Genomic DNA, 26,165 nt, shown 5'->3' on the forward strand with positions numbered 1-26,165 from the left:
AGTCCTTTCTGCAGAAGAGGAGCTGAGGACAATGACTGCCTTATCCTTGGGTCCTTGGTTGTAGAGAGACTTTGATTGATTCTCTTGAGGTCCTGCCAGTCATAATATCCTCTGCTACTATAGAGTCAGCAATTGCACCATAGACGATGTCTTCCTCCCTTAGGGTAGGGCATTAGCTTTCTTTTCTTTTTTTTTAAATTTCAGATTAATGTGATTGTACAAACAACTAGATTACAATAAGCATTAGTTCACTTTAGGGACCCTTTGGGTTGATTTATTCAAACCCTAACCTTTCACTTCCTGACATAATTTGAAAGCCACTTATCTCGATGGCATGTATGTGTCAATTAGTCACTGCGAACACTGGGAAAATGGGCAGAGATCTGTGGGTTTGAGAGGAGATTAAAAAAATTGGGGGACACAAAGGGCTGTCTGGAATGATTATCTTGGTGGGGACTGGGGAGAATGGACGCCATGCTTAGAATTCTGAGCAAGGAGTCAGCCCACGTAGTTTCAAGTCCAGTTTGATCATTGGCTCATTTGACTTGAGAACCTAATATGGCCAGCTCTGTGTCTGGGCCTTAGTCCCTCACCTGTAAGATAGGAGAAAGCACTGATTAAATGATCTCAAAAGCTCCCCATGTACTGATCACACTTGTCACACCTCCTTTAATGTCCAGGATCCTGGCTAAGGATTTCCTGTAGATTGGATGCCTGCCCCAATAGATATATATTCTAAATTGTAATAGTAACAATTAGCATCTAGTCACCACTGTATTTTTAGCCCTAAATTAGCTACTCTTTGTACTGGGATTTACTTACTTCTGATTTCTATAACTCAAAGAGTAGTCATCATCAACCCCATTCAATGGGTGAGAAAACTGAGACTCAGAAAGGTTTAAAATATTGCCAGTATCACCTATTGGGCAAATGGCCTAGTTAGAAATGCAAACCCAGGATTCAGGGTTTGTGCTGTGTGGCTTATCTATGTGACTCCTTTTCTCTCTGGATCTCAGTTTAAACAAATTCAATGGGTGCCCTACCACTCTAGAGATATAGAGAGTATTAAGTGAAAGGATACCATGAAAATATTTTATACCTCTAATGCCTTCATATACTATTATAAATATGAAAAGTTATTTGAGATTAGGTCCCTATTAATCAAAGAAGTTGAGATTCTGCCAATGCTTGGGCCCTGTTCCTTCTGAGGTGTACTGACTTAGTCTTCTGTGGGTCAGAGTCCTCAACGGAGCAGCAAGTACTGGAGCCTTCTACCCCTGTTTATATTTCCCAAGGGCTCTCTTAAAACACACCCAGCATACCTTTCCAGCTGTGAAGAGCAAGGTCACTTTGGGTGGGGGTTGGGACCCCAAGGGTGAGGATAGGAGGGAGGCACATGGCTGACATTGAAATGCAACCCTTCCAGCAGCTGCAGCAGGAGTGAGGGCAGCCATCAGGGGGCCAAGGTGAGCATTGATGTCAAAGGCCAAAATTGGGCTTCTGCTGGGTGTGAAGGGCTATGAGCAGTGTTGGCTTTCGTCATGAGGTCAGAGTGGGTCAGGGGACAGGAGGAATGTGATTCACCTCTGTGGCAGATATGCCCAAGCTGCACTTATCTTTTTTTTCTGTTGATTGAAGTTGTCAATTATGACCCCAACGAAGAGATTCAGCGTAAAGAAGCCACCAAAAATGATGAAGATAACAAAGTACAAGTACATGTACACATTGTCCTCCCATTTGGGCTGGATGTTGACCTGTGACCAGACAAGGTGGAGGGGAAGAAGGGTGGGTGTCTTAGTTTAGGTTCATCCTAAAATCCAGCCCTGAGACAATAACCTGGGCTCAGGTGCTTCAGGTGATCCCAGGAAGCAGGCAGGAGGGAGTGGAGAGAATAAGCAGGAATGGGAGAAAAATCTAAGGAAGGGGATGAGGTTAAACAGCCATCGTCATGGACAAGGGGTGATCTAGTCTGTTGGGGCCTTTTGAGGACCTATGTAGAACACACCTTGGAATTGTATCACCAAGGGAAAGGGAAGCTGAAATATTTATCTATAAACTCCAAAAACTTACTGGTATAGGTTGCCCCTGGGGACATCAAATCCCTGGTACTTGGGGGAGGAGCTGCTGAGCAAGCTCTGAAGCACTGAAGAGAGCCTTCAGACAGAGAATCAGAAACACAGCCTGCAGCAAACTCAGAGGTGGGCTGAGGGGGTGGGGTGGGGACCTCGATGCTGTCTGCCACAGTGGGAAAGGGTCCTTCCCCTACCTGGATCTTATGACAGTACCTGAAATTCTATCTGCATCCCTCCTATGCCCCTTTATTCTAGCCACCACTCTTGCTCCTGCCCCATCCAGGGACTAACCTCACATACACTGTCCTTTAGAGGTTATCTGATGCTCTCTTCAGTGGCAGGAAGAGGAAAACCTTGAGAAACCTGGGGAGTGTGCATGGAAGAACAGTCTAGGTGGGCTGTAACACCCAACAGAGGGCCATCTGGACACTGCTGGAGGGAGAGTGTGAGGCATCTGGGTGATGACCTCTTCTAGTACCAAGGCCACTTTCATTTCACTTTAAACATATACTAACAAGGCCAGGATGCATGAAGGGTCAGGCTATAGGCATAGTGGGCTGAGACTCACCTCTCGGGAATCAACAGCTGCATACATAATGTCCATCCAGCCTTTAAATGTTGCCTGGAGACAAGGAGCAGAGGCCACTCAGTGTCTGCTTATCATCTACAATGGACCCTTCCTAAGCCATGGTGTCCAGTAACAGAGGGAAGAATGCCGAGCTAAGAAGTCTTAAAGAGGAAAGGGCTTGTGCAGAATAAATAAAAGGCTCAGCTCCTGGGGCAAGGTGGCTAATCCCACATGATGATTTAATTTCATGTGTGGTTATTTCAGAATAGGGTAGCATTAAAAATGTGGAGCCATCCAAAATACAGCAAGGATTGGGCACCCAAATGTCTGGCTCTGGAGCCAACTGCTACAAGGCTGCTCTGTGCACTGGATCAAAGCTCCCCCTCCATGGGCTGCCATTTTCTCAACTACTTTCCTTCCTCATGCACATGATGGAAGAGGGGGAAGAGGGAGTAGAAGACCTCCACACTCCTGTCTTCGATCTTAGTATCTAGAAACTGAGTGTGTCCTCCAGCATGCGCAGGCCATGAAAGACATCTCAGACTTCTAGGCCTATTATATCACTTGATGGGCTGTTTTGATTCACTTATTTGTCTGTGTCTCATATAGCATCAGTGCCTGGCATCTGTATCTACCTGCCTGTATCTACCAGGGCTGAGCACAGTGTGAGTCACACCATAGCTACTCAGGGATTATTTACTGAATGAAGGCATGAACAAATGATGGAATGCAGGAACTCCTGGGTAACTGCATGACAAATGTATAAGTAATTGTTACCAACATTTGAATGAACAGGACTGAATGAATGAGTGAATGAAGGCAAGGGATGAATGAATGAATAATGAAAGGAAGAAAAAAGTGTGAATGTGTTTCACTGTCATTGTCACTGACGTTATCTATCATTACAATAGACCTAATTAGACATAATTAATTACACGTCTAGGAAATGATGGGAAGTAGAAGACTGAACACATAACTATGCCATGCCTATTTTGTATAGATACTATGTTTTATGTCATCACCTGATGTAGTCCCATGGCAGCCCCAACCCTTTATTCTGTTCTATTAGCCCACACTTGTCTAATTGTACCATTGTGAGGTCACACTCATCAATAAGGCCCTCTAGCCTAATGTTATAGTCTGTAAGAACAGAGAATGACCTCAGTTCTCACTGAGGGCTACTTCTTGCTAAGTCCATATGTAGCCTCTTTTGAGGGATCACAGACTATCCATTTTATTGAGTAGACAAAGGAAGAGACACAGTTGATGTCATGGATGACTTACCACCTGAAGAAGTGCGAGGTAACCCATTGCAACGTTATCAAAGTTGACTTTCACATTGACCCAGAAGAAGTTGCCGGTGTAGTTTTGAATTTCACATTCAGTCTTGTTATTAACAATTGACAAAGGCACAAGAGAAAACTCATCATTGGTGGTGTTGATGCACCTCCAAAACTTCCCTGCAAAGAGGTTCACACCCATGATACTGAAGATGAGCCAGAAAATGAGGCAGACAAGGAGGACATTCATGATGGATGGAATGGCACCCACCAGCGCATCCACCACCACCTGGTGAGAAAGAGAAAAGGACCTGGAGCCACCCAAATGCCCCAGCCCTCTGGGCTGGATCCCATTTGTACACTTACTCAGACCGCTTCATGAGCCAGTGGTCTTTGGATGCAGCAGGAAATGCTGTTGAATTAGTACAGTAATTTAGACTCAGAGACACAGGGCAGCTGAAGGTAGGTTTAAACCCTCTTCCCTAAACCTTATTCAAGGCAAGTTTTCGTGTCTTTCCTTAGCATTGAGGAGCTCTTTGAGTTTTCAAGCACACACATACTCATTTAGTGAAGTGAATGTGTGTGTTGTACTTATACATGCAGAATTCTAGAACCTCATTTTATTCTCTTTAAATATTCTCTGAAGAAGACAGACACACGGCCTACAGACATATGAAAAAATGCTCATCATCTTTAATCATCAGAGAAATGCAAATCAAAACTACTTTGAGATATCATCTAACTCCAGTAAGATTAGCCCATATTACAAAATCCCAAGACCAGAGATGTTGGCATGGATGTGGAGAAAAGGAAACACTTCTACACTGCTGGTGGGAATGCAAATTAATACATTCCTTTTGGAAAGATGTTTGGAGAACACTTAGAAATCTAAAAATAGATCTGCCATTCAATCCTATAATTCCTCTACTAGGTATATACCCAGAAGCCCAAACATCACATCATAACAAAGATATTTGTACCAGAATGTTTATTGCAGCCCAATTCATAATTGCTAAGTCATGGAAAAAGCCCAAGTGCCCATCGATCCACGAATGGATTAATAAATTGTGGTACATGTACACCATGGAATATTATGCAGCCTTAAAGAAAGATGGAGACTTTACCTCTTTCATGTTTACATGGATAGAGCTGGAACATATTCTTCTTAGTAAAGTATCTCAAGAATGGAAGAAAAAGTATCCAATGTACTGAGCCCTACTATGAAACTAATTTATGGCTTTCACATGAAAGCTATAACCCAGTTATAACCTAAGAATAGGGGGAAGGGGAAGAGGGAGGGGAGGAAGGGGGGACGATGGACAGAGGGAGGGTGATTGGTGGGATTATGCCTGCGGTGCATCTTACAAGGGTACATGTGAAACTTAGTAAATGTAGAATATAAATGTCTTAACACAATAACTAAGAAAATGCCAGGAAGGCTATGTTAACCAGTGTGATGAAAATGTGTCAAACAGTCTATAAAATCAGTGTATGGTGCCCCACGATCACATTAATGTACACAGCTATGATTTAATAATAATAATTAAAAAAAAAGCAATGGGCTCAAGGGTGGCACCTGTGGCTCAAAGGAGTAGGGTGCTGGCCCCATATGACGGAGGTGGTGGGTTCATACCCAGCCCCGGCCAAAAACTGTAAAATAAATAAATAAAGTTGGTACGTGTTCAAAAAATAAATAAATAAATACAACACACAAAATACAGTTTAAAATGTACTTTGGTCAAGAATTACTGAAAACCTAAGTCTATATTTACAAACTTGCTCATTTGTAAGTCAGCAAACAATAACCTGGATATGAAATAAAATAAAGTTTAAATGATTTCAATCTTCACCTCCTAGTATATGTAAAGGTACAAGTTAATTTTAAAAGCTCATCTTTGTTTATGAAGCTGTGATGACTTCTTTGGGCCAATGATGGCAGAACAAAGCAAAACTTCACTTTCTGCTCTGGGAGGTGTTTGTGATCATGAGAAAGGGGAAGAATCACCAGTCCTCAAGGCAAGGCTCAGATTGCAGGCATTCATACCAAAGAAGGCAATGAGGGCAAGGCAAAGGGCAATAGCAATGGGTGAGGAAATATGGATGGATGGGAAAATCCATAGGACCTAATGACTGTATGAAGTTGGAGAGAAGATGTATTCCAGTGGGTGATGACTGAGGTGCTGAGCTGATGATGCACGTCACTTAAATGGAGTGTTAGAGGAAAGACTCATTTGCCATGGGGAGATGGAGCACCAGGTCTACTCTGGACATGTTGGTAATAAGAATATGAAACAGAGTTGGGAGACAGACAATAGGTTATTTGTAGAATAATAAATGTGAACCACTTCACCAAGAGCAAAATGGTAGTCTGAGTCCTGGTGGCTGTGCTATTTATGAGTGACAAGGAAAGAGGGACCCACAAAAGGACTTAAAGAACTAGAAGAGGTAGGACATGCAGTACCACTACCAGGAAGTAAAGACTCAGAGCCAGCCTTTGGAAGTGTGGCCTGGGGCTAGGAGTCAGTGGCACAGAGGGTGTTGAGGGGACGAGGATTACCAAGTTTTGAGATTGGTCTTACCCTCATGCCTTCAAATCGAGACAGAGCCCGCAGTGGCCTCAAAGCACGAAGAGTCCGAAGGGCTTTGATGGGAGCTATCTCAGAATATTCCAGGATCTTCGCTGTGAGGCTTATCAGTGAGATCTGAGTGTAGAAAGAGCAAAAGAGTCAGGTTTCCCCAAAGGTTGTCATAGTAGAAGGAGAAGGAAATCTCCACCCAGCCTCCCACCCCTTCTTGTCTAAACCATCATCCTAGCTTCCACCTTGAGAGGTCTAGAAAGAGTTTAGTCCCTTCCCTTTTATTAAAGATCTCATTTGTCTCTCACTTGGAACATCTAGGCAAAAAACCCTCAGTCTTCCACATTACTACTCCCACATCACTACATAGGTGGCCAAGTTCCCAGTATATCAGATAAACTCTACCTTTCCCTCTGGGGGAACCAGCCAGAGCCCAATAACTTTGAAACTTTGATTGACTTTTAGAGGATTGGAGAGAGGATGTCCTTTTATGGGGCTATTGTGAAGATGTAAAATTAGTCTCAATTATATTTTCTCAGAAAGGTGGCATGGAAAGAATCTTAGTCTGGATGGGGTCTAATTTCCTCCTAATCCCTGATTTTTTTGTGACCTTGGGTCAATGCCCTGTTGGCTTAGGTTACTTTCACCCTTTGTAAAATGAGAAGTCAGACTAAGAGAATTCCTAAGTCCTCACAGCTCTGTATATCTCCAATAAGAGTGACTGGCATTAGTCCGTGAAATCTCTTCAATGGATATATGAGATAAAATGACTGAGTTGTGAGCCCCTAGTGGTAGGCCAGTTTTCTTTAAGTGGTGAACCAAAAACTGCAAAGTAATATGGAAAAATGGTCACCCTTTCTAGGAACTTTGAAGGTGCCAGGAAGACATCATGCATAGGCTTGAGCCTCATGGAAGGTGTGATCCAATCCTGTGAGACCCTCTCTGAACCAAGGGCTAAATTCAGGCTCAGTTTATCCCCACAGCTGGGTGGAAGGTACAAAGGAACTTTAGAAAGGGAGGGCTTTCCACTTGGGTGCTAGGGCCTCACACAATGCCCATTCTCTGAATGGGTGGCTTATTTGACCTGGACAAATTGGAATGGAAGAGACTCCCTTCATTCATTCATGTAAGGCTCAAGACACCAGCAAGTGATGCCAAGCTGCCTGGCTGGCTGAGGGCAAGGAGGTTCGGGCCCAGTTCCATACTGGACCCTATTCAGTCTCTGGCTTAGCCTTCTAGGAAGGTTGCCTTATGCATGAAATCAGGAGATGGCACCTCTCTAGCAAAGCCTACCCACCCAAGAGCAGCTCTTTTCCCACAGCTCAGGCTGCTAGCCACCCAAATGGTTTCTAGGCCCCAGTATTACATTCACCCATCCATTCATTCTCCACTGCAAATCTGATTATGATCATGTTTTTCTCTTACTCCCAACCTTCACTGTACTTTATCACCCTCAGTGTAGGCTCCACCCTCCTTAGCCTACACTATGCCTACTTTTCTAGTCATATTTTACCCATACATTCCAGCAAGTCAAACTATTCCCTGAACACACTTTCATCTTTGCTTTTTCTCAAGGCAGTCGTCTTTGCACCTCTTTGCTCCTCCTCATTTCTATGTTCCACATCTAATGCCACCCACCCATGTATGTGAATCCTTATCAATCACCCCACCCCATGAGTGGAAGAAGACTCATGCATCTTTGTTCCCAAGACACTAAGAATCCCCACCAATGATCACTATATCTCCCCTTATAATATATATATATATATATTTTTTTTTTTGCTGCTTGTGTCTTATCTTCAAGAAGACTAAAGTATGAACATCTAGAGATAGCATTTATTTCATGCTTTTATTTCTTCCAGGGCACTTTATAAGGCAATCCTATATTCAGTAGTTTTAAATAGACATTTGATAAATGAAAGAAAGGATGGAATCATGCTGGGAAGGATGGAAGGAATGAAAAAAAAAGGAAAAACAACTGGATGGAAAGTTGAAGGATGATTGGATAGAAGGATGGATTCAAGGATACAAAGATGGATAGGATGGATCTAATGTGCAACATGAGGACTATAGTTAATAATAGTGTATCATGTTCTGGATTTTTACTAAATGAGTAATGACAGCTGTTCTGCCACAAGGGGGAATATGGGTACCTATGTGAAATGAGGGTTGTGTTCATACGTTCCATTTCAGTAATGATTTATATATATATGTGTGTGTGTGTGTGTGTATCTTATGACATCGTGTTTTCAACTCTAAACATATACAATAAAACATATTCAGAAAATAAAAGATCACAGAAACAAAGACAGGTAGTATATATAGTTAAACAGAGGTTGAAAGAAAGAATTAAAGAGAAAGGGAAAATTATGGCAGTGGGGAATAGGTAGATGGATGGATGGGAGAAGGTTGATGGTTGGGTAAAATGAATGCTTGATGAAAATATGAAGAGCTGGATAAAAGAAATGATTGGAAGAAATGAGTGGATTATTGGAAGGTTGATTGAATGGATGAATAGATAAATAGATAAATGGAAGTGAAAGGGAAGAATAAACAGATAAGTAGAAGAAAGGAAGGACAGATGAAGGCATTGAAGGAAGAATGGAAAGATGGAAGAATGAATGGATGGAAGGATGAATAAGTAGAGGGTGTCTAGATGGAAGATGCATGAAGGGTGGACAAGTCTGATGACTGGGTGTCTGGATAGAAGCATCAATCAAAAGATAGAAAGATATAAATGTTAAGGATCAATGGATAAATGGATGGAAGGAAGGTTAGAAAGAATGGCTGAGCAGAAGGGAAGATGGAAAGAATGGAAATGGAGAAGGATGGGAAAAGTAAAGATGGATGGATGTTTGTGTGGAAGCAACAAGGAAGAGTAAATTCTGGATAGATGGAAGTAGGGATATGTGGAAGAAAGGACAAATGGTTGGAAGGAAGAATCAGTAGGAGGATAGATGGAATGAGTAAGTAACAGTTTAAGGTGATGAGGACTAAAACTAGTGATACCTACATAAGCAGGAGTAACTGTGCCCCTAACAGGGTTGGGGAGCCAGAAGAAAACATCTTCCCAGCATTTATGAATAATTATTTTATATGCACAAAATTATCACCTGTCACTCAGACTTCAGGCCTCATGGCTAATCTCTGTGGCACAGTGGCCTGATGTTGCTAGTGCATTGGCATTAGGAAAGGAGACAAGCACAGGCCTGCTGGGGGGAGGGAAGGGGTGGCCTGCCAGCATATGAGGCTGGACAGAATGTTCTGTACAGTTTCATATGTTCTGTACTGGACCCCATTCAGCTTTGGGAGGCAAGCACTAAACAGATGCATTTCCTGACATCTCCAATGTGCAGACCTTTGTGCTGGTGTTTGCTGGAGTGGTGAAGGCAGAGACAAACACAGCACATGCCTCACCCTGCTCACAGGAATCCTCAGCTACACTGCAGTGAACAAATAACCGGATAGCCATGTTGCAAAGCCAAGGGGTTAGTGGTCGGGAGAGAGTAGAGTAATTTAGTGGAAGAGATGACTCTGAGGAATCACTCTAACATGTGAGGGGCACACGGTAGACTCCCTAATGCAAGGGTTAGTATCCACAGGTTCCTGTGAGTCTGAGCACACAAGCTCAAGCTCATCATCTCTCGAGAGGGACCCTCTGTGCCTGTAAATGACATTGGGTAGGAACCAGTAATGTAAACTCAGGGATCTCAGCCACGGTGGCTGCATATTGGAAATGCCTAACTCTACCCAAGACCTGTCAGATCAGAATCTCTGTGGTAGTGGTATTTATTGATTGTATTTTTCAGAGCTCTCCAGGTGATTCTAAAGTGCAGGGGCTGAGGACCATGGAATCAGCACGGGGGAAGATTCTCTGTGCTCACAGGACATGGCTCTCCGAGGTCCAGAAACCCTATCTGTGGAGACAAAGCCATGAGACTCCTAAGGGCCTCATATATCATCTCACTTTGGATACAAACATGCAGGGGACTGCAGTAGTCTTCCTGGATGGGGGCCTAAGAGCTGAGGACTGACCTGATGGTCACTGTTGTGTCTGAATCATGTTCTGCATGGTCCTTTCTACTCACAGGTGTGCAAGGCTATTTTGAGACTCTTTCTGAATGCTCAAAGCTTGTCTTTGGAGTAGCCCTTGAGGGCAAGGTCTCTGAGCTTCCTTAGCCCTGGCTTTCTTTGCCAACAGTCAGAAGTGAGGACCCCAACATGACATTGTGCCCACTGAGCCACTCACATTTACAATGAGGAAGTCCAGCCAGCACCAGGCATTGGTGAAGTACTTCTTGAAACCATAGGCCACCCACTTGAGCAACATTTCAAACACAAAGATGAAGGTGAACACCCTGTCGGTGTACTCCAGCAAAGCTTTCACTGTGGGCTTCTGGTCCAGATAACAGTCTTCAAAGGCCTGGAAGGAAGGGAGCAGAATGGCAGGCTGCCCAGAGGCACAGCACTGGGGCTCAGACCCAAGGACCCAGCCAGCCCTGCTCGCAGCCCTTGCTGGTAGGCAACTTTGTTAGCCAGCTTGCCCAGAGCATTTTGCTTCCTCTGCTGGGGAAGTGAGGTGCAAAGCATGACTTCCTCCAGCCAAATAGGAATTACAGCCCTGCTGATACTTTGCAAGATTACTGAATGCAACTGGATTTGGGGAGTGAACCAAAGGGATGCTAAGAGTGACTTGGTTTAAAAATAAAAGCATCAGAGGATATTCACAGGCAGTTTACAAAAATAAATCACCAATAAGCCTCTGAAAGACAATATTCTATCTTAGTAGTAATCAAGGAAATTCAAATTAAAGGAAGATGCTATTTTTCTTTTATCAGACTTGTGAAGATGTAAATGAATGAGGAAACCCTAGTGTTAGTGCGGCTGGGGGGAGCTGCCACTCATAAGTGACCGGCAGTAGTGAAAACCAGGCCAGGCTTGTGGGAGGCCAAATTGGTGATTTGACTCAAAGATTTCAGAAACCCAGCAATTCTCCCATCAAGCACGTATCCTAAGGATACTGGGTGCTATTCGTGCCCACCCAGCTCCCTTTTAGTGGGTCAGTGCTCTCATTCTGTTGCTGCTGGGCTTAACAGCTCAGGGATGCAGATGCCCCCTTCTCCTGATGGCTTTCCTGGCCTGCAGGAACTGTATCCACCTTAGGAAATGCTTAGTAGGTTGTATCCTCCCCTGGGGCAGCCCTCAGCCAGTGGCATTGACGTGTGGGTTTTTAAAACTGTTCTTTTTGCCTCAACATGGGATAACTCTGTGGTGCCCTTTGTGCTTCAGGGCTATCCATGAGATCAACTAAACTTGATTTTCCTGTGAACCCACATATCTTTGTATCTTCCAGTTCTGTGCATAGTACCAGAGCTAGGACAGGAAATCATCCAGCATTTCCAAGGGAGTATACATAGGGCTATCCAGTGTGTATTAGAAGAAAACATAGGGACTGGTTGAATAAATTATGGCACATTTCTATAATGGAACATGCTAAAGCCATTAAACGATAATGGCTAAAAATATTTACTCAGAAATTGCAGAATGCATAAATATGGTTTTATTTTTGTAATATGTATATATTTTGTGCATAAAAGGATGGGAAGTAAGTGAATCAAAATCTTTTTAAAGTAAGCTTCTCTTTGAATAATAGAAAAATGGGTTTTCTTTACCTTTTTCTATAATTTCCAAGTTTTTTTTTCATTTTGCCTTGTTATTTTTCAAAAGTAAAGCACAAGAAGACTAAATTTAGTGCCAGCCTGTTCCATCCCATGGGAACAGAAGTGGGAGTGATGGGGAGAACTGCTGGGAGAGGGGCTGGGGCTGGAGCAGCTGCTGCAGGTCTGAGTTGCCCCTGGAAAGGGAGAGGTGGCGGGAGGGGGTGAGAGGAGGAGGAGTCAAGAGAGAAGTGAGGGGATGAGGGGAAGTGGAGAGGAGGAATGAGAAGGCCCATGAGCCAGTGAGCTGTTGAGCAAAGCACCTGGTCAACAGCACATATTTTTATCCAGGAAGACAGGATAAAAGCGTGGTTCACAGAAGACAGAATCAGCATCACCTGGGAGCTTGTGGGAAATGCAGGCTCTCAGGGCCTACCACAGAGCCACACAATCAGAACCTGCATTTAAACAAGCTTCGCACATGGTTACATTTTGAGAAATGCTGTTGTGATGATTTTCTGTGAGCCTTGCTGGAGTAATAGGATTTGTAAGTGGTCTGATAAGACAGAGACAGCTCATGCCCTTTGTAGACTCTTTCAGGGAAGGTCATCATGTTGGGGAGGTCAGACGGTAGAAAGCCAGGGGCTTTGAGATCAAATTATGGCAAAGTTAGCTTTTGCTACTGACAAGTTGGGTGACCTTGGAGAAGTCCATTGAAGCCTTTGAATGTCAGTTTCCTCATCTATAAAGTAGGATGTATACACTCAGTCACTCAAGTGTTTACATCCAGGTACATCAGGCTATGACATGGGCACCCAGAGCACACCCTGGTGCTGAGAGGCACCCTTGTACTGAGCTGCAGCTTTCCTTCTAGCTGTAATCTGGGGACTTTCAGCTCAGGAGAACCCACTGATGCAGCTCCAAGGCCTTTGGATTGGAGGAGACCCCATATGGAGGACTTTGAGGGCAGGCACTCCCCCATCCTCTTACCAGAGAGCCACTACTGAGCAGGATCATGAAGATGATGAAGCTCTCAAACCAGCTGTGCTCCACAATGCGGTAGCAGGTCTTGCGCACCTGCCAGCCCATGGCCCATGGAAACTTAGTAGTGTTCACATTACAGCAGGGACAGTGACGAATACATCCTGTGGGGAAAGGTGACTGATGGTGGGTGATGGCCCCCTGGACAAAGGGTATAATTTCTCCCCAGCCCTGTGGAGAAACTGCTCTGTTGGGAAACCCATTTGCCACTTCTTGATAAAGACCTCTTCCTTGGAGTATAAGAGAAAAGGCATCTCTCCCAGGTTGTTCCTCAACCCAGCCCTTCAGATTCCATTCCACCATTGGTTTTGGCCACTCTGGGTCTTCCTCGAGTATCCCCCTCATAGATAGCAGTGGTCCCTGTCTTTACGTCCACTTGTACATGGAGGACTAACAAGCTATTGTGCATGGTGGTGTCCGAGTGACTGAGCTTTGAGCCCAAGTTGAACTGAGGGGCCACCATGTGGCTGGGATGGGCCTGGATCCAGTCCAGCACAGCCCAGCCCAGAGTCAAGTGAAACTAGACACTCAATAAAGTGTTGCTGTTGTTTTTAATAAAAATTCTATTAAAAAATTATTGAGGTCGTAGTATGAACTCTTGGTTCATTCATTGTACAAATATTTATTGAGAATGTAACATGCCTCACTGTCCTAAACATTGAGGAAAAAGAATAATAAGAAACACATTCTGCCTTTAAAAGTTACACAATAGATTGAGGGAAACGGTCTGGTCATGGCCTTCTTCTGGGTCCTTTACTGCCTAAATCAAGTGGTGTTTATGGTGATGACTACCTATTCTGTTTTCATCCCCATGAGTTTGGCTTATAATTCAAGTTGATGAGGAAAGGACAGTGTCTGTCTGCCACATCTGCCTTGGCATGAGAGGCAGGTAGTGCAGCCTGACTGCTGCCAGTCAGGGCATCTGTGTCTAATGCTAGTGCTCTCAAGCTTGAGGACAGGCAGCATCTTCTGCTTGTCTGGGTCCTATGGACCCTAGGCCAGGGTTGTGGACCCAGGTTTGCTGAGCTGGATTCTGGCCCTTATTAACGTCAGTGTGAAGAGGCTGGTGGCTGCCCCTTTACCTTCTGTGAAGCAGTCATCTGGTTCTTCAAGATCGTCTGCCAGCTCAGGGATCTTCCTCAAGATTTCCTCAGGATCCAGGCAGTCCACTGTGCTGCCTTCCGAAGAGCTTGTGTCATCCGTTCCCTGTGGGGCAGAAGCCGAGGGCAGTGAACTCAGCTCTCTGAGGGGTCTGGGGAATCTGCCTATGGTCACTGCAGGTGTGACTGGCCAAGAGCCCCGAGGTGCAGGGGAAGCCCCTCAGGGCCCAGTCTCAGCGCTGGACCCACATTTGGTACCTCACCAGTTGAGGCTGAGAAGACCGATGCTCTCCCTGGAGCCCCAGAGACTTAGCTGTGAGAAGCTGTAAACCTCCAGGCCCCTGATAGAGTCCTGGCGATGGCCCGAGACACTGTAATTATACCCATAACGAGTCTCAGCATTCACTGGGCTTGAATATTTAATCATACAGCAATGCTTCAGGGGCCTGCTGCCCTCCTGGCAGCTCAGGCCCTATAATGTCTCCAGATGAATTCAATTAGGAGTTGAAGCTGCTCTCATATTAGTAAACCTGATAGCTTGGCTAATGGACCCAAATGGCGGGGTGGGTCCCCATCTGTCGCTATCAGGTCCCTCCCTGCCTAGTCAGGGTCATGGAAAAGAAAACAAAAACAAAACCAACACCCAGAAGTTGTGTACTGAAAATATCTGAGTAGGAAAAACTAGCCAGGGTAGTCCTTAAAACTCTTAAAAGGAAACATGAAATCCACTTGCTGAATGGGACAATCCTCACCCAATGGAGACCACGTGGTTTGTGTCCACCCACGGCCCCCAAATCCCATCTCAGCCTACTCTCTTATCTTACTCTGCTGTGGTCGGCCTTGCCTGGGGCACACAGCCAGGAGCTGACATTCCTCAGTGAAGAGCTTGATAAGTTTGGGGATGACTTACATCTTCCTTATCTTTGCCAAGCCCAGTGCCTGTCACGTAGTCAGCACTCAGTGGCCAGGTGTCAAATTAAATTCTTGAATTATTTAAGACAGTGATTTTAGAGATGCTAAACCTTAATAGACACCTCATTCCCTATAACTTGTTTTCTTCAAAGATTTGAAGAAAATAAACCACAAAGTTTATCTTTACCTCAAAGATAATCCTAAACCCCAAATCTTCTTCTTGCTCAGTCTGTGTAGCTGTCAGTTCAGCAATCACCTGCAGACAGCCTCTCCCCAGCCCCCGAGCATCACAAGGCAAGACTCCCTCATGTGCAAACAACTCCAACTTTTATCTGCTGGCTCTGAAAGATTTTTGTCTTTCTTTATGTATTCTCTTTTGTTTCCTTTTTTCTTGGCTGTCATTTTCTGGGCACTTACTTCATTTCAAGTAGGAGCTAAACATGTGAAAAGCAGCATCTCATTTAAGCCTCAAAATGATCTCATCAAGTAGGCATTGCCATTCGGCTTCTTAGATGAAGAAACACAGGCTCAGAGGTGATGAGGAACTTGTCCTAGGTCCCATGGCTTGTGGAGCCTCACTCTTTCTTCCCATCCCTATAACCAGCTTGGAGTGAGATTGTAGTGATGGCATGGTAAAAGCTAAAACTGTACTGATTAGCCAGAGGCTGGGAAGGACTTAAAAAAATTCCATGATGAGAAATGAGATTACATGGCTGAGTGTGCAGTCTGGATTACCCCACCTCCACCCCCAGCCTCCAGCACCCACCAACCCACTGGTCAGTGTCCAGCTGGTTGTTCAACCTTTCCAGGAAGCTCACATACCTACCTTTGCAGGGGCCTGAGGAACAGCCTTGTTTTTCCACTTTTCACCCAGGTATGGAACCAGGTCCTCAGATGATGACATTCCAGAACCTCCTGGGCTCCTGGGGGCCGGGTGGTCTTCATACCTCTCGACTTGCTGCAGCTGCTCCTGCTAGTGTGAGAGTGTCCCAGCTGGCCACCTGGCCACATCCTTAGATGACAAATTTAGATCCCTTCTAAATTTGAAGGGATCTTTTACATGACAGTCTGCCAGAGCCAAGGACTTCATCATAAGCAACTAATATACAGGCATACATGCACCCGAGTGAAGGGAGCATGAAGACTACGGACACATAGATCTGTGTTTAACTCCTGGCTCCATTACTCATTAGATGTGTTGCGTTAGACAAATTATTTAACCTCTCTGATTTTCATTTTCCTCATCTGCAAAATTGAGAAGGCAGATTGACCTCATTGGGCTATTTTGATGACTAAAATGTTAGTGCTTATGAGACACTTTGCATGAAGGGCATGCCTCAGTGGATGTTAGCCATGACCATTATTACCAGTCAAGAGGTCAGACTGGTACTGAACCTAGCCATCTGGAACCCCCTAAAGAAGGCCAAAATAATGGAAAATGCTTTTGAGTGGCACACTACTGTCACACAGTTCATGTCCTTTACTCTGGGGTTGGTTTTGCCCTGCCCACGGCTGTCACCCAGACAAAGGCATGTAAAATATGGCAGCCGATAACAGCTGTTGCTGGAACACAGGCGACAGCTACAGGAAAAAAGGCTATGGAAGAGCTAAAGATGCAAGCTTCTGACACCACTTAGTGGACTGGTAGCTGTGTATGTTCCTGAAGCCCCACAGGGACCCCTCCCTGCCTTTCCACATTGCACAGAAGTGCATGCCCTGAGCCACTGAGAAGAGGTTAATGAGGGTTGAGGGTTAATATACCAGCTTAAAGTGGTAAGGAGCAGTGCAAAGTACTTAGAAATATATATTCTCAGAAGGCTTAAATTGGGTGGTGCCTGTGGCTCAAAGGAGTAGGGCACCAGCCCCATATGTAGGATGGTGGGTTCAAACCCAGCCCCCACCAAAAACTGCAAAAAAAAAAGGCTTAAATATACCTTAAACTTGTTGGTGCCAAAAAGAACAAGTGTCCTTTCCTTATAATATCACTTATCGGGAAAAGTGGCTAAATGACTCATGTAATAATCAGGACTTAGGATGCTGGTGAAAACAAGATGAGTCTTGCTTTTGGGCAACATCCTGTTCTTAGAGGAATCTCATTAGTATCCCACACACAGAGCCTGGCTTGGACAGAGCAAATGGGGCAGCTGTTTGAAAGAAAATCCCCAAAGCACCTAAAAGTGGTTTGGGGCTCAACTGCTTCCGTCTCACCCTCTGCCTGCTTGGGGAATTTGGACCCTTTCTTCCAGGCCCTGCTCAAATGCTACCTTCTCTAGCATTTGGTGTAGTTCAAGCTTTTTCATGTCAAAGACACCTATGTCTGGCTTGCCAGGGGCTCTTCCAGGCTGTGTCAACCCTGATGTTGGGAAACCTCTTTGTCACAATTTCCCTTCTGCCCTGGGTCACTCCAGTCTGGAGGCCCCTCCCTACTTCCTGTGGCTGTCCCATGGGGAGAACTCCTACCTGCCCTTTGGGGATCACATCTTGCCAGGAGCTCCGAGCATCCTCCTCCTCATCATCTTCCAAGTCATCGAGATCAGATTCACCCTCAGCAATGGGCACGGAGACCCACATGTTGGGATTGGTGATAAAGTCACTGTATTCATCTCTGGCGCCTCCAAGGCTCCCCATGGCAGCATTGGCAGGAATGTGGTTCTCTGTTTTGGAGCTGGAGAGCGGAAGCTTCACCACCATCTTGGGATCCACCTTGGGCTGGGGGATTAGGCAAGGCCTACTGAAGAAGCTGCAAAGGGCCTTCCTAGTGCGAAGGCCAAAAACCTGGATCCGCACCAGGGCTACCTGAAGGTTGTTCACCTCCCCATCATCCTCCGGGGCTGCAAGGTTGTCAGCACTGAAAGAGTTCAACAGCAGGGCGATGAAAAGGTTAAGCACCTGAAGAGAAGCAATGGAAGGGAAGACAGATCAATCAATGAGCTGAGGCCCACCTTGGCCCACCAGGTCAGTAGTCTGATGGCAGGACAGCCACAGTCTGGGCCTCTCCTACCCAAGGTGGGTGCTTTCCCTTTTGCAGGAATGGACATTCTGAAAGCAGTGGAGGGGACCCTGGAGGGAAGTCCCAGACTTCCCTGCCTTATGTGGACAAGACTACCAGGGTGGAGAATCACCACACTGAGCAAAGGAACATTCAGGGACAACAGAGAGGAGCAGGAAGGGGCCTGCTTGTGGGACACCCTTCATCTTCTGCCAAAGCCCCTGCTTCTATTCCTAACTCTGCCAAAGCCCCTGCTTCTATTCACCCTCTTCTGCCAAAGCCCCTGCTTCTATTCCTGACTCTGGAATCCTGGGCACATCTCACTGCTTCCAACTTCGTGTTCTTCACTTGTGAGAAGGGAGTAGGGACTCTTTGCCTTTCAGAGTGTTTGTGAAGATGGTATGATATGAGGGATGCAAAATAAGTGCTCAGAAGCAAATGTCCTGTCTGACAGTGAGGGATACCTGTGGCTCTGCAGAGGTGATGAGGCCTGCCTGTAGGAAAGGACTTTCAGGAAGCCCGACATGTGGGCAGAAGATACAGGCAGAAAGTATCCCTAGCTCAGGAACCAGGGTGGGAAAGACTTTGACTTGTTGTTCCATCTCTTCTCTTGGTTTAACCTTCTCCTGTCTATAAAACTCTCATGAGAAAGGAGCCCACATTTATTGACTTCCAGGGCTATAAAAAAGGGGCTTTTAGAAGACCAAATCCTTCCACATAGCCAGCCAGTAAAGGGAAAGCAAGGACCAAGGTGGGTGGAAAGAAACTGAAGGCAGAAGGCCAGGCTGGGGCAGAGAGGGGTGTTGGGGATAACTGGCAGCATGCTTCAAAGGGGATCCCCACAAACTTGGGGAGTCAGATTTTGCTGTTATCATTGTGGGCATTGATGTTCTGCATGACCCAGGTTTCTCTTGTCCAATTGTGACCACTCTCATGCTCCTAGCTTGCACCTGTGCAGCTTGGAGAGTGCAGTCAGCTCTCTCTCCTCTAATAAAAAATATCTTCTGAGCCCCCCTACAGTGAGCAAGGAAAAATTTCCTTTAATAACTAATAGCTATCATTTATTGAGTTCCTGCTACAGCCCAGACACTGCACCAAGCAATTTGCATATGTCATCTCCTGTAATTTAATTCTCCAGTAAACCCATGAGTAAGCTTTATTTTCTTTATTTTAAGGAAATTGAAGCTTGGGGGAGATTAAGTCCCTTGCCCTGGGTCACCCAGCTAGTAAATGGTGGGGCTGGCATTCTACAGTCTTTTCGAGTCTTTTCAGTCATATGCGCTTATTCCTCCAAGTCAGGCTGCCTCCTAAGGCATACTTCTTATAATGTGTCCCACATGATTTACAAAGTTTGAAGACTTTTCAACCTAGTGAGTACAATATGGGCATAAAAATGCAGAACATCAAAGCTTTTCAGGACAACCCAGAAACCTCTTCCATTGCTCACAAAACAGGGCTTGCCACTCACCACCAGGTTTCCTAGCACCATCACTGTCAAGAAAAGGACAAGGCATATGGATTTTTCCCCGACTTCCATGCAGGCCCACATGTTTTCAATCCACTCTCCACAAAGGATCCGGAAGATGATCAGAAAAGAGTGAAAGAAATCATACATGTGCCAGCGGGGCCAGTCTTCATGTGGCGCAGAGATATTTTGCCGGTTCTTCTTGTAGTTTTCCCCTAGGAGCTGCATGCCAACCAGAGCAAAGACAAAGACAATGATGCCCAGGATGATGGTGAGGTTCCCCAGTGCCCCCACTGAGTTTCCAATGATCTTGATGAGTGTGTTTAAGGTTGGCCAGGACTTGGCCAGCTTGAAGACTCGAAGCTGGAAAGAAACAGAGACTGTGTCAGGTCTTGGCAGCTGTGCTCTTACCTTTCATCTGAAGCCTTGGCTGCACACCAAAGGTCTGGGAAAAACACAAGGCATCTTATTCATTAAGATGGGGCGCTCTCTGGAAGTTACTTTCAGGGCCCTTTCTTCCTATGTTATAAAACATTGAACAATTAAGTTCATGAACTCATCCTAGAAAAGATACTACATACCTCATTGCTGAATATCACTATGGTCCCCTTTAAAGTGCTCCCCTTGGGAAGCTATGCACCAATGCCAGCACCCAGTCTATCCTTCAGAACAATTTTGGAACTCTTTCTGGAATGTTCTTTAGAGGTATTGATCTATTACTCTTGATGTCCCGAATGTCATAAAAATGTCTTCCTTTCAATATTTCCTTTATCTTTGGGTAAAGAAAAAATTTATTGGGCGGCGCCTGTGGCTCAGTGAGTAGGGCGCTGGCTCCATATGCCAAGAGTGGTGGGTTCAAACCCAGCCCTGGCCAAACTGCAACAACAAAAAAATAGCCGGGTGTTGTGGCGGGCGCCTGTAGTCTCAGCTGCTCGGGAAGCTGAGGCAAGAGAATCACATAAGCCCAAGAGTTGGAGGTTGCTGTGAGCCCTGTGACGCCACGGCACTCTACCAAGGGCAGTAAAGTGAGACTCTGTCTCTACAAAAAAAAACAACAAAAAACCCCAAAAAGAAAAAATTTATTGAAAGCCAGATCAGATGAGTAGGGAGGATGTTACAATAACAATACAGTTATTTGTTTACTGGCTAAAAATTCCTTCACAGAAAACTCCATGTGAACTAGTACATTATCATGGTGCAAGAGACCATTTTTTACACACATTTTTTCATGTTGAGATTTTCAGTTAAAATTCTTGTAACTGTTTCTCTATCAATGTTTATTTGATCTCCTATGCTTCTCACAGTCAGCTGACAATTTTGACAATATTTTTGTCAAAATTTCACAAATTTGTGCAAAGTTTTTGTTAGTTCTGTGGCAATGGTGGCAAGTTCATTAACTTAATTGTCAGGCCTCATAAGTTACTAAAATATATGCTCAGCCTTCTACCATCCCTAAGTATCAATGTGCTTCATTGACTGTGGCAAAGTCAGGGGTCTTTGTATGTTGGGATGGTAGTCTTGCCATCTCTGTGCTGTTCTATAGCCTCAGATCTGATTCTTCTTGAATGTGCCTATTCTATGGGATATTATGGGACTCATGAATTAGTGAGAACAAACTTAGTTTAGACCTGAAGAGAGGCTGGCTAGCCTCTTTGGGGTAGGGCATGCCCCACTGCATTTGATAGATGTTGGCTAAACATGCCTTAGGGCATTCCTCATCTTGGGGCAGTGGATAACATCTGTTGCTCTGCAGTTGCAAGTGTCTATGATTTTATGGACCCAGCATTCATATATGTATTTAATTGACCCTTTCTGAATGCCAGGCACACATGCACATGATGCTGCTCTAGCCTGTGAGGTATATGTGGAGAGGTATCTGGGCTCCTTCATGGAACGAATGTTTTAGTTATTGAGACAAGCTCAAGACTCCAAAAGAGTTTATTATAAACTCAAATATGGTATGTCCTGTAAGAAAGTTCCAGGCATAAAGTATACACACTTTAAAAATACATTTATGGGGTTTTCTAATATGTTAGAAAGAAAATGTCTGTACTCAACTGTTGGTCCAGTAAGCCAAAGTGTATTTATGGAGTAACTGATAAGAGCCAGGCTCTGTGGCTTAGGTGCTAGGATGCAGTGTTGAACAGAACAGTGCAGCAAACACTAGTTTTATCACCCCCACAGCAGTGAGTATATCCTAAGGGAGGAGTTTTAATCCTTTGCATGATGGGGCAGATGGGTCTATGTTCACCTAAGTCCTAATCTGGAAGTTATTTTCCTCATGCCGGAAGCAGAGCTTAAGACACCAACTCTGTAGATTGGTCACAGAGGCAGCTGATAAACACAAATAAAAACTGAGTTAGTATTAGCTAGACCCCTTTTGTGGAGGATATTAGAGGAATGCAAAAATTTTTTAACAACATTATTAGTAAGTCTCCATTTTTATAGTATACTCTGGACAAGTGCAGAAGCAAAGGCCAGAGTAGGGTCTGACATGGAAGAACAGCCACCTATCATGCCACAGAGTCTTGAGGGCACTCCTGGGGACTGTGAGGGGGACATGGACATGTCTCTTGCTTCAATAACACCTGGCTGAGGATTTCCACTGGCTCCTTAGTTGAGGGACAAAGGAATTTAGAAATTAATATTAGAGTCTCCTTATGAATAGTCTCCTTAGCAATTTGTTGTCCATAACAAAGTTTATGCTAAAATGAAAGCAAATTGTATTTAATTCCCATTACAGGATATGAATTGAGTCATCTTCATTATTATTATTATTATTATTATTTTCATTTTTGTAAAGGTAAGAAAATAGGCTCTCTCCACTTGCTGTTCCAGAGATATCTGGGCTTGGGGTCCCCTACTCTTAGCTAGTCAGTCAAAATACATTTTAGAGTGCCTGCTGCTAGTTAGTCAATACACATTTTCAGGGTGCCTGCTGATGGCACTCAGCTAGCTTTTTCTGATGCCTAAAAGGAGTGTCCAGGAGAGAAGCCCCACCTGCATTCATGTTCCTGGGACCTTTACCTCTGCCTCCATCTACTTGCTTTCTGTAGTCTTTCCTCAACTTAGCATTACATCCAAAGAATTTCTTCACATTGCTACATAATAATTTATAAATAACTACTTTTAGTAGTTGCTTAATATTCCTTTATGTTTAATTATTTCTCTAGCTAATCTCAAAATTAATATAAAAACTTCTATTTAAGGGGAGAAAGGCTTAAAGGAAATAAACCAAGTTAGCAACTAGATAGATTTTTATATAAATGGACTTGAAGTCAATTTCTAATCTTAAGAGTGGAATCTTACTATATGTTAAATTTTAGTATAGATGTTTTGCTTTTAGAGTGGAATGAAAAGAAAGTCTAATATGTCCTCTACTGAGAAGTCACCACTTGGTGATGAAATGGTTTGTGCATTTGTAAACAATTTCAGAAAACAGGGTAATATGGCAGATATACATTGGTTCCTTTTAGGGCCCCCTTTCCTTCAAACCAAATAAGTTGGGTAATAAAATCTTAAGTGCTCTAATGATCTGTAAACAAAGTAAGCAATTTTTCAGTCAAAAGTTAAATAAATATGGGAATTCAGAGAGATAAATAGACTGCTGAAGCCAGCTTTTTTTCTGAAGACATTTGCAAAATGGAACAAATCTCAGTTTTAATAGTCTCATGAGGTATAGGAAGCAGGAGACAGTCCAGGGCTTTCTCAAGGTAGTGATTATAACAGGAACTTCTTCCCCCATTAAGACTAGATCCCAAAGATCTACACTCACCTTGTAAGGAGAAACTGGGGTAAAAACCCAAGAGAATGCAATGAAAATTGCATGTCTGGTGCTAGATACCAGGTAAGGGGAGAAAGTTGACACTGAGAATTTGGAATCACTATATGGTGCTCCTACAGGATTGTCTCTGGACTTCACACTATGTTGCTATTTCAAACTGAGAATTTAATTTAAAGCAATCCTATAAAGTTCCCTGTAGAAGTAAATGCAAATACTTTCTGGAAAGACCTGACTTCATCCCAGGATTCAAAACATTCCCTCAAAAAATGTCTCAGAGTTGCAGTAAACAAAACAAATAGACAAACAGGCAAAACCAGAAAGAATGAGGCATCATGAGTGAGTGAGATCCAGGAGAAAATATACATGTGGGAATAGCCATTTATTTCTTTGGATAATAAAATTGTTAGCCAGAGACAACAGCATAATTAGGTATCTTATGCTTAAAGAAATAAAATAAAAACTTGAAGATAAGTGTAGAGAATAATAAACTATAAGTAACATAAGAAGTTTTACAAAATAAACTTCTAGAAATGAAAAATATAGTTTTAAAATTAAAAACTCTATGGAGGAGTTTCACATCAGATTTGACACAGTTTAGGAGAGAAATAGTGAATTGAGAATGTGTCAGAAGAAATTATCCAGAATTCAGCCCAGAGAGACATAAGATAGAAAATATCAGAATAGTATTAGAGACATGGAAGACAGAGTAGGAGAGTTAAACACACATCAAAGTCCAAAAGGAGAAGAAATAGAATGGAGTAAAGGCTATATTTGTCTCAGTTACTGTGGCAAACTTTCTCGAATTAAAGAAAATCACAAATATACAGAGTTAAGAAGTCAGTGAGTCCCAAGAATTATTATAAAAAGAAGAAATCCACATCTAAACACACTGTAGTGAGAAGGCAGAACACTGAAGACCAAGAGAAGATAGTAAAGCATTCAGAGAGAAAGAAACAGCAGTTAAAGTGAAAGCTGATGGCACTTTAGCAACAACAGAGGCCAGAACACTGTGGGGCAGGATCCTCACTGAACTGAAATAAAATAGCTATCAACTAGAATTTTACATTCATAAGAAAATATTGATATGTCTCAAAGACAAAAGCAAGCTGAAGGGTAAATTTCAGATAAAACTGCAAGAGGTTTAAGTTCAGAATTTCTTTGCTTAGTTTCTTCTTGGAGGATCTATACAATACTGCCAAAGGGGTGTTAAAATCTCTGACTATTATGGTACTGGAAGATATCAAATTGTTCATGTCTGTTAGGGTCTTGCTTATAAATTGAGGAGCATTTTGGTTGGGCACATAAATATTAATAATTGATATCTCATCATGTTGAGTGTTTCCCTTAACAAATATGGAGTGACCATCCTTGTCTTTCCTTACTTTTGTTGGTTTAAATGTATCTAATGTATCTGCAAATAAAATTGCAACCCCTGCTTTTTTATGTTTTCCATTTGCCTGGATTATAGTTGTCCATCCCTTTACCCTGAGTCTATATTTATCCTTTAAAATAAGATGAGATTCTTGTATACAGCAGATATCTGGCCTGAGTTTTTGTATCCAGTCAGCCAACCTGTGCCTCTTTAGTGGACAATTTAAGCCTTTCACGTTAATTAAGAATATTGATAAGTCTGGTAGTATTTTGAGTGTCAAATTTTTCAAAAGACCAATGGATGTTTTTAATCTTTTAGTCACTGTGGAGGTTGTGTTTTGATCAATAATTTCTGAGTGAGTTTACTTTGGCAATAGACATCTATAGAACATTTCACCCTAACAAAATTGAATACACATTCTTCTCATCAGCCCATGGAACACCAAAATTGATCACATCTTAGGTCACAAGGCTAACCTCAGTAAATTTAAAAGAATAGAAATTATACCTTGTATTTTCTCAGATAATCAAGGAATAAAAGTTGAACTCACCAATAACAGGAATCTGCATACTGATACGAAGACATGGAAACTAAATAACCTTATGCTGAAAGATAGCTGGGTCAAAGATGAGATTAAGAAGGAAATTACCAAGTTTTTGGAAAAGAATGATAATGAAGATATGAATTATCAGAACCTCTGGGATATTGCAAAGGCAGTCCTAAGAGGGAAATTTATACCACTGCAATTTTCCTTAAGAGAACAGAAAGAGAGGAAGTCAACAACTTAATGGGCCATCTCAAGCAACTGGAAAAGGAAGAATACTCCAACCCCAAATACAGCAGAATAAAAGAAATAACCAAAATTAGAGCTGAATTAAATGAAAGCAAAAACAAAAGAATTATTCAAAAGATCAATGAATCCAAAAGTTGGTTTTTGGAAAAGTTTAACAAAATTGATAAACCCTTGGCTAGCCTAACCAGAAATAGAAAATTAAAATCTCTAATTTCATCAGTCAGAAATGACAAAGGCGAAATAACAACAGACACCTCAGAAATTCAAAAAATTCTTAATGAATATACAAACAACTCTATTCTCAGATATACAAAAATCTGAAAGAAATTTACCAATACTTGGAAGCACACCACCTTCCTATACTTACCCAGAAAGAATTAGAAAAGTTGAACAGACCTATATCAAGTACTGAAATAGCATCAACTATACAAAATCTCCCAAAAAAGAAGAGTCCAGGACCAGACAGCTTCACATTGAAATTCTACCAAACCTCTAGAGAGGAACTAGTGCCTATATTACATAACCTTTTCCAAAGCATAGAAAAAGAAGGAATACT

The 26,165-nt window shown here is 43.2% G+C and overlaps 1 protein-coding gene across 3 annotated transcripts in view; it reads right to left on the minus strand.

Moving 5' to 3' along the window:
• The window catches only part of SCN10A (sodium voltage-gated channel alpha subunit 10), a 96,787-nt gene that overhangs the window by 14,005 nt on the left and 56,617 nt on the right, over positions 1–26,165 (minus strand). For 2 of the 3 annotated variants that reach the window (XM_053599688.1, XM_053599686.1), the window contains 10 exons: positions 19,664–20,023; positions 17,667–18,095; positions 16,033–16,179; positions 14,277–14,400; positions 13,144–13,298; positions 10,746–10,919; positions 6,500–6,622; positions 3,925–4,209; positions 2,641–2,694; positions 1,617–1,754 (listed from right to left, as the gene is read on the minus strand). In XM_053599688.1, the coding sequence (XP_053455663.1) occupies positions 1,617–1,754; positions 2,641–2,694; positions 3,925–4,209; positions 6,500–6,622; positions 10,746–10,919; positions 13,144–13,298; positions 14,277–14,400; positions 16,033–16,179; positions 17,667–18,095; positions 19,664–20,023 (1,989 nt within the window). The remainder of the gene's footprint in view (positions 1–1,616; positions 1,755–2,640; positions 2,695–3,924; positions 4,210–6,499; positions 6,623–10,745; positions 10,920–13,143; positions 13,299–14,276; positions 14,401–16,032; positions 16,180–17,666; positions 18,096–19,663; positions 20,024–26,165) is intronic. The other variant, XM_053599687.1, reaches the window with a different exon arrangement.

The sequence above is a fragment of the Nycticebus coucang genome, chromosome 8 (genome assembly GCF_027406575.1).
Source record: "Nycticebus coucang isolate mNycCou1 chromosome 8, mNycCou1.pri, whole genome shotgun sequence".
Taxonomy (NCBI): Eukaryota; Metazoa; Chordata; class Mammalia; order Primates; family Lorisidae; genus Nycticebus; species Nycticebus coucang.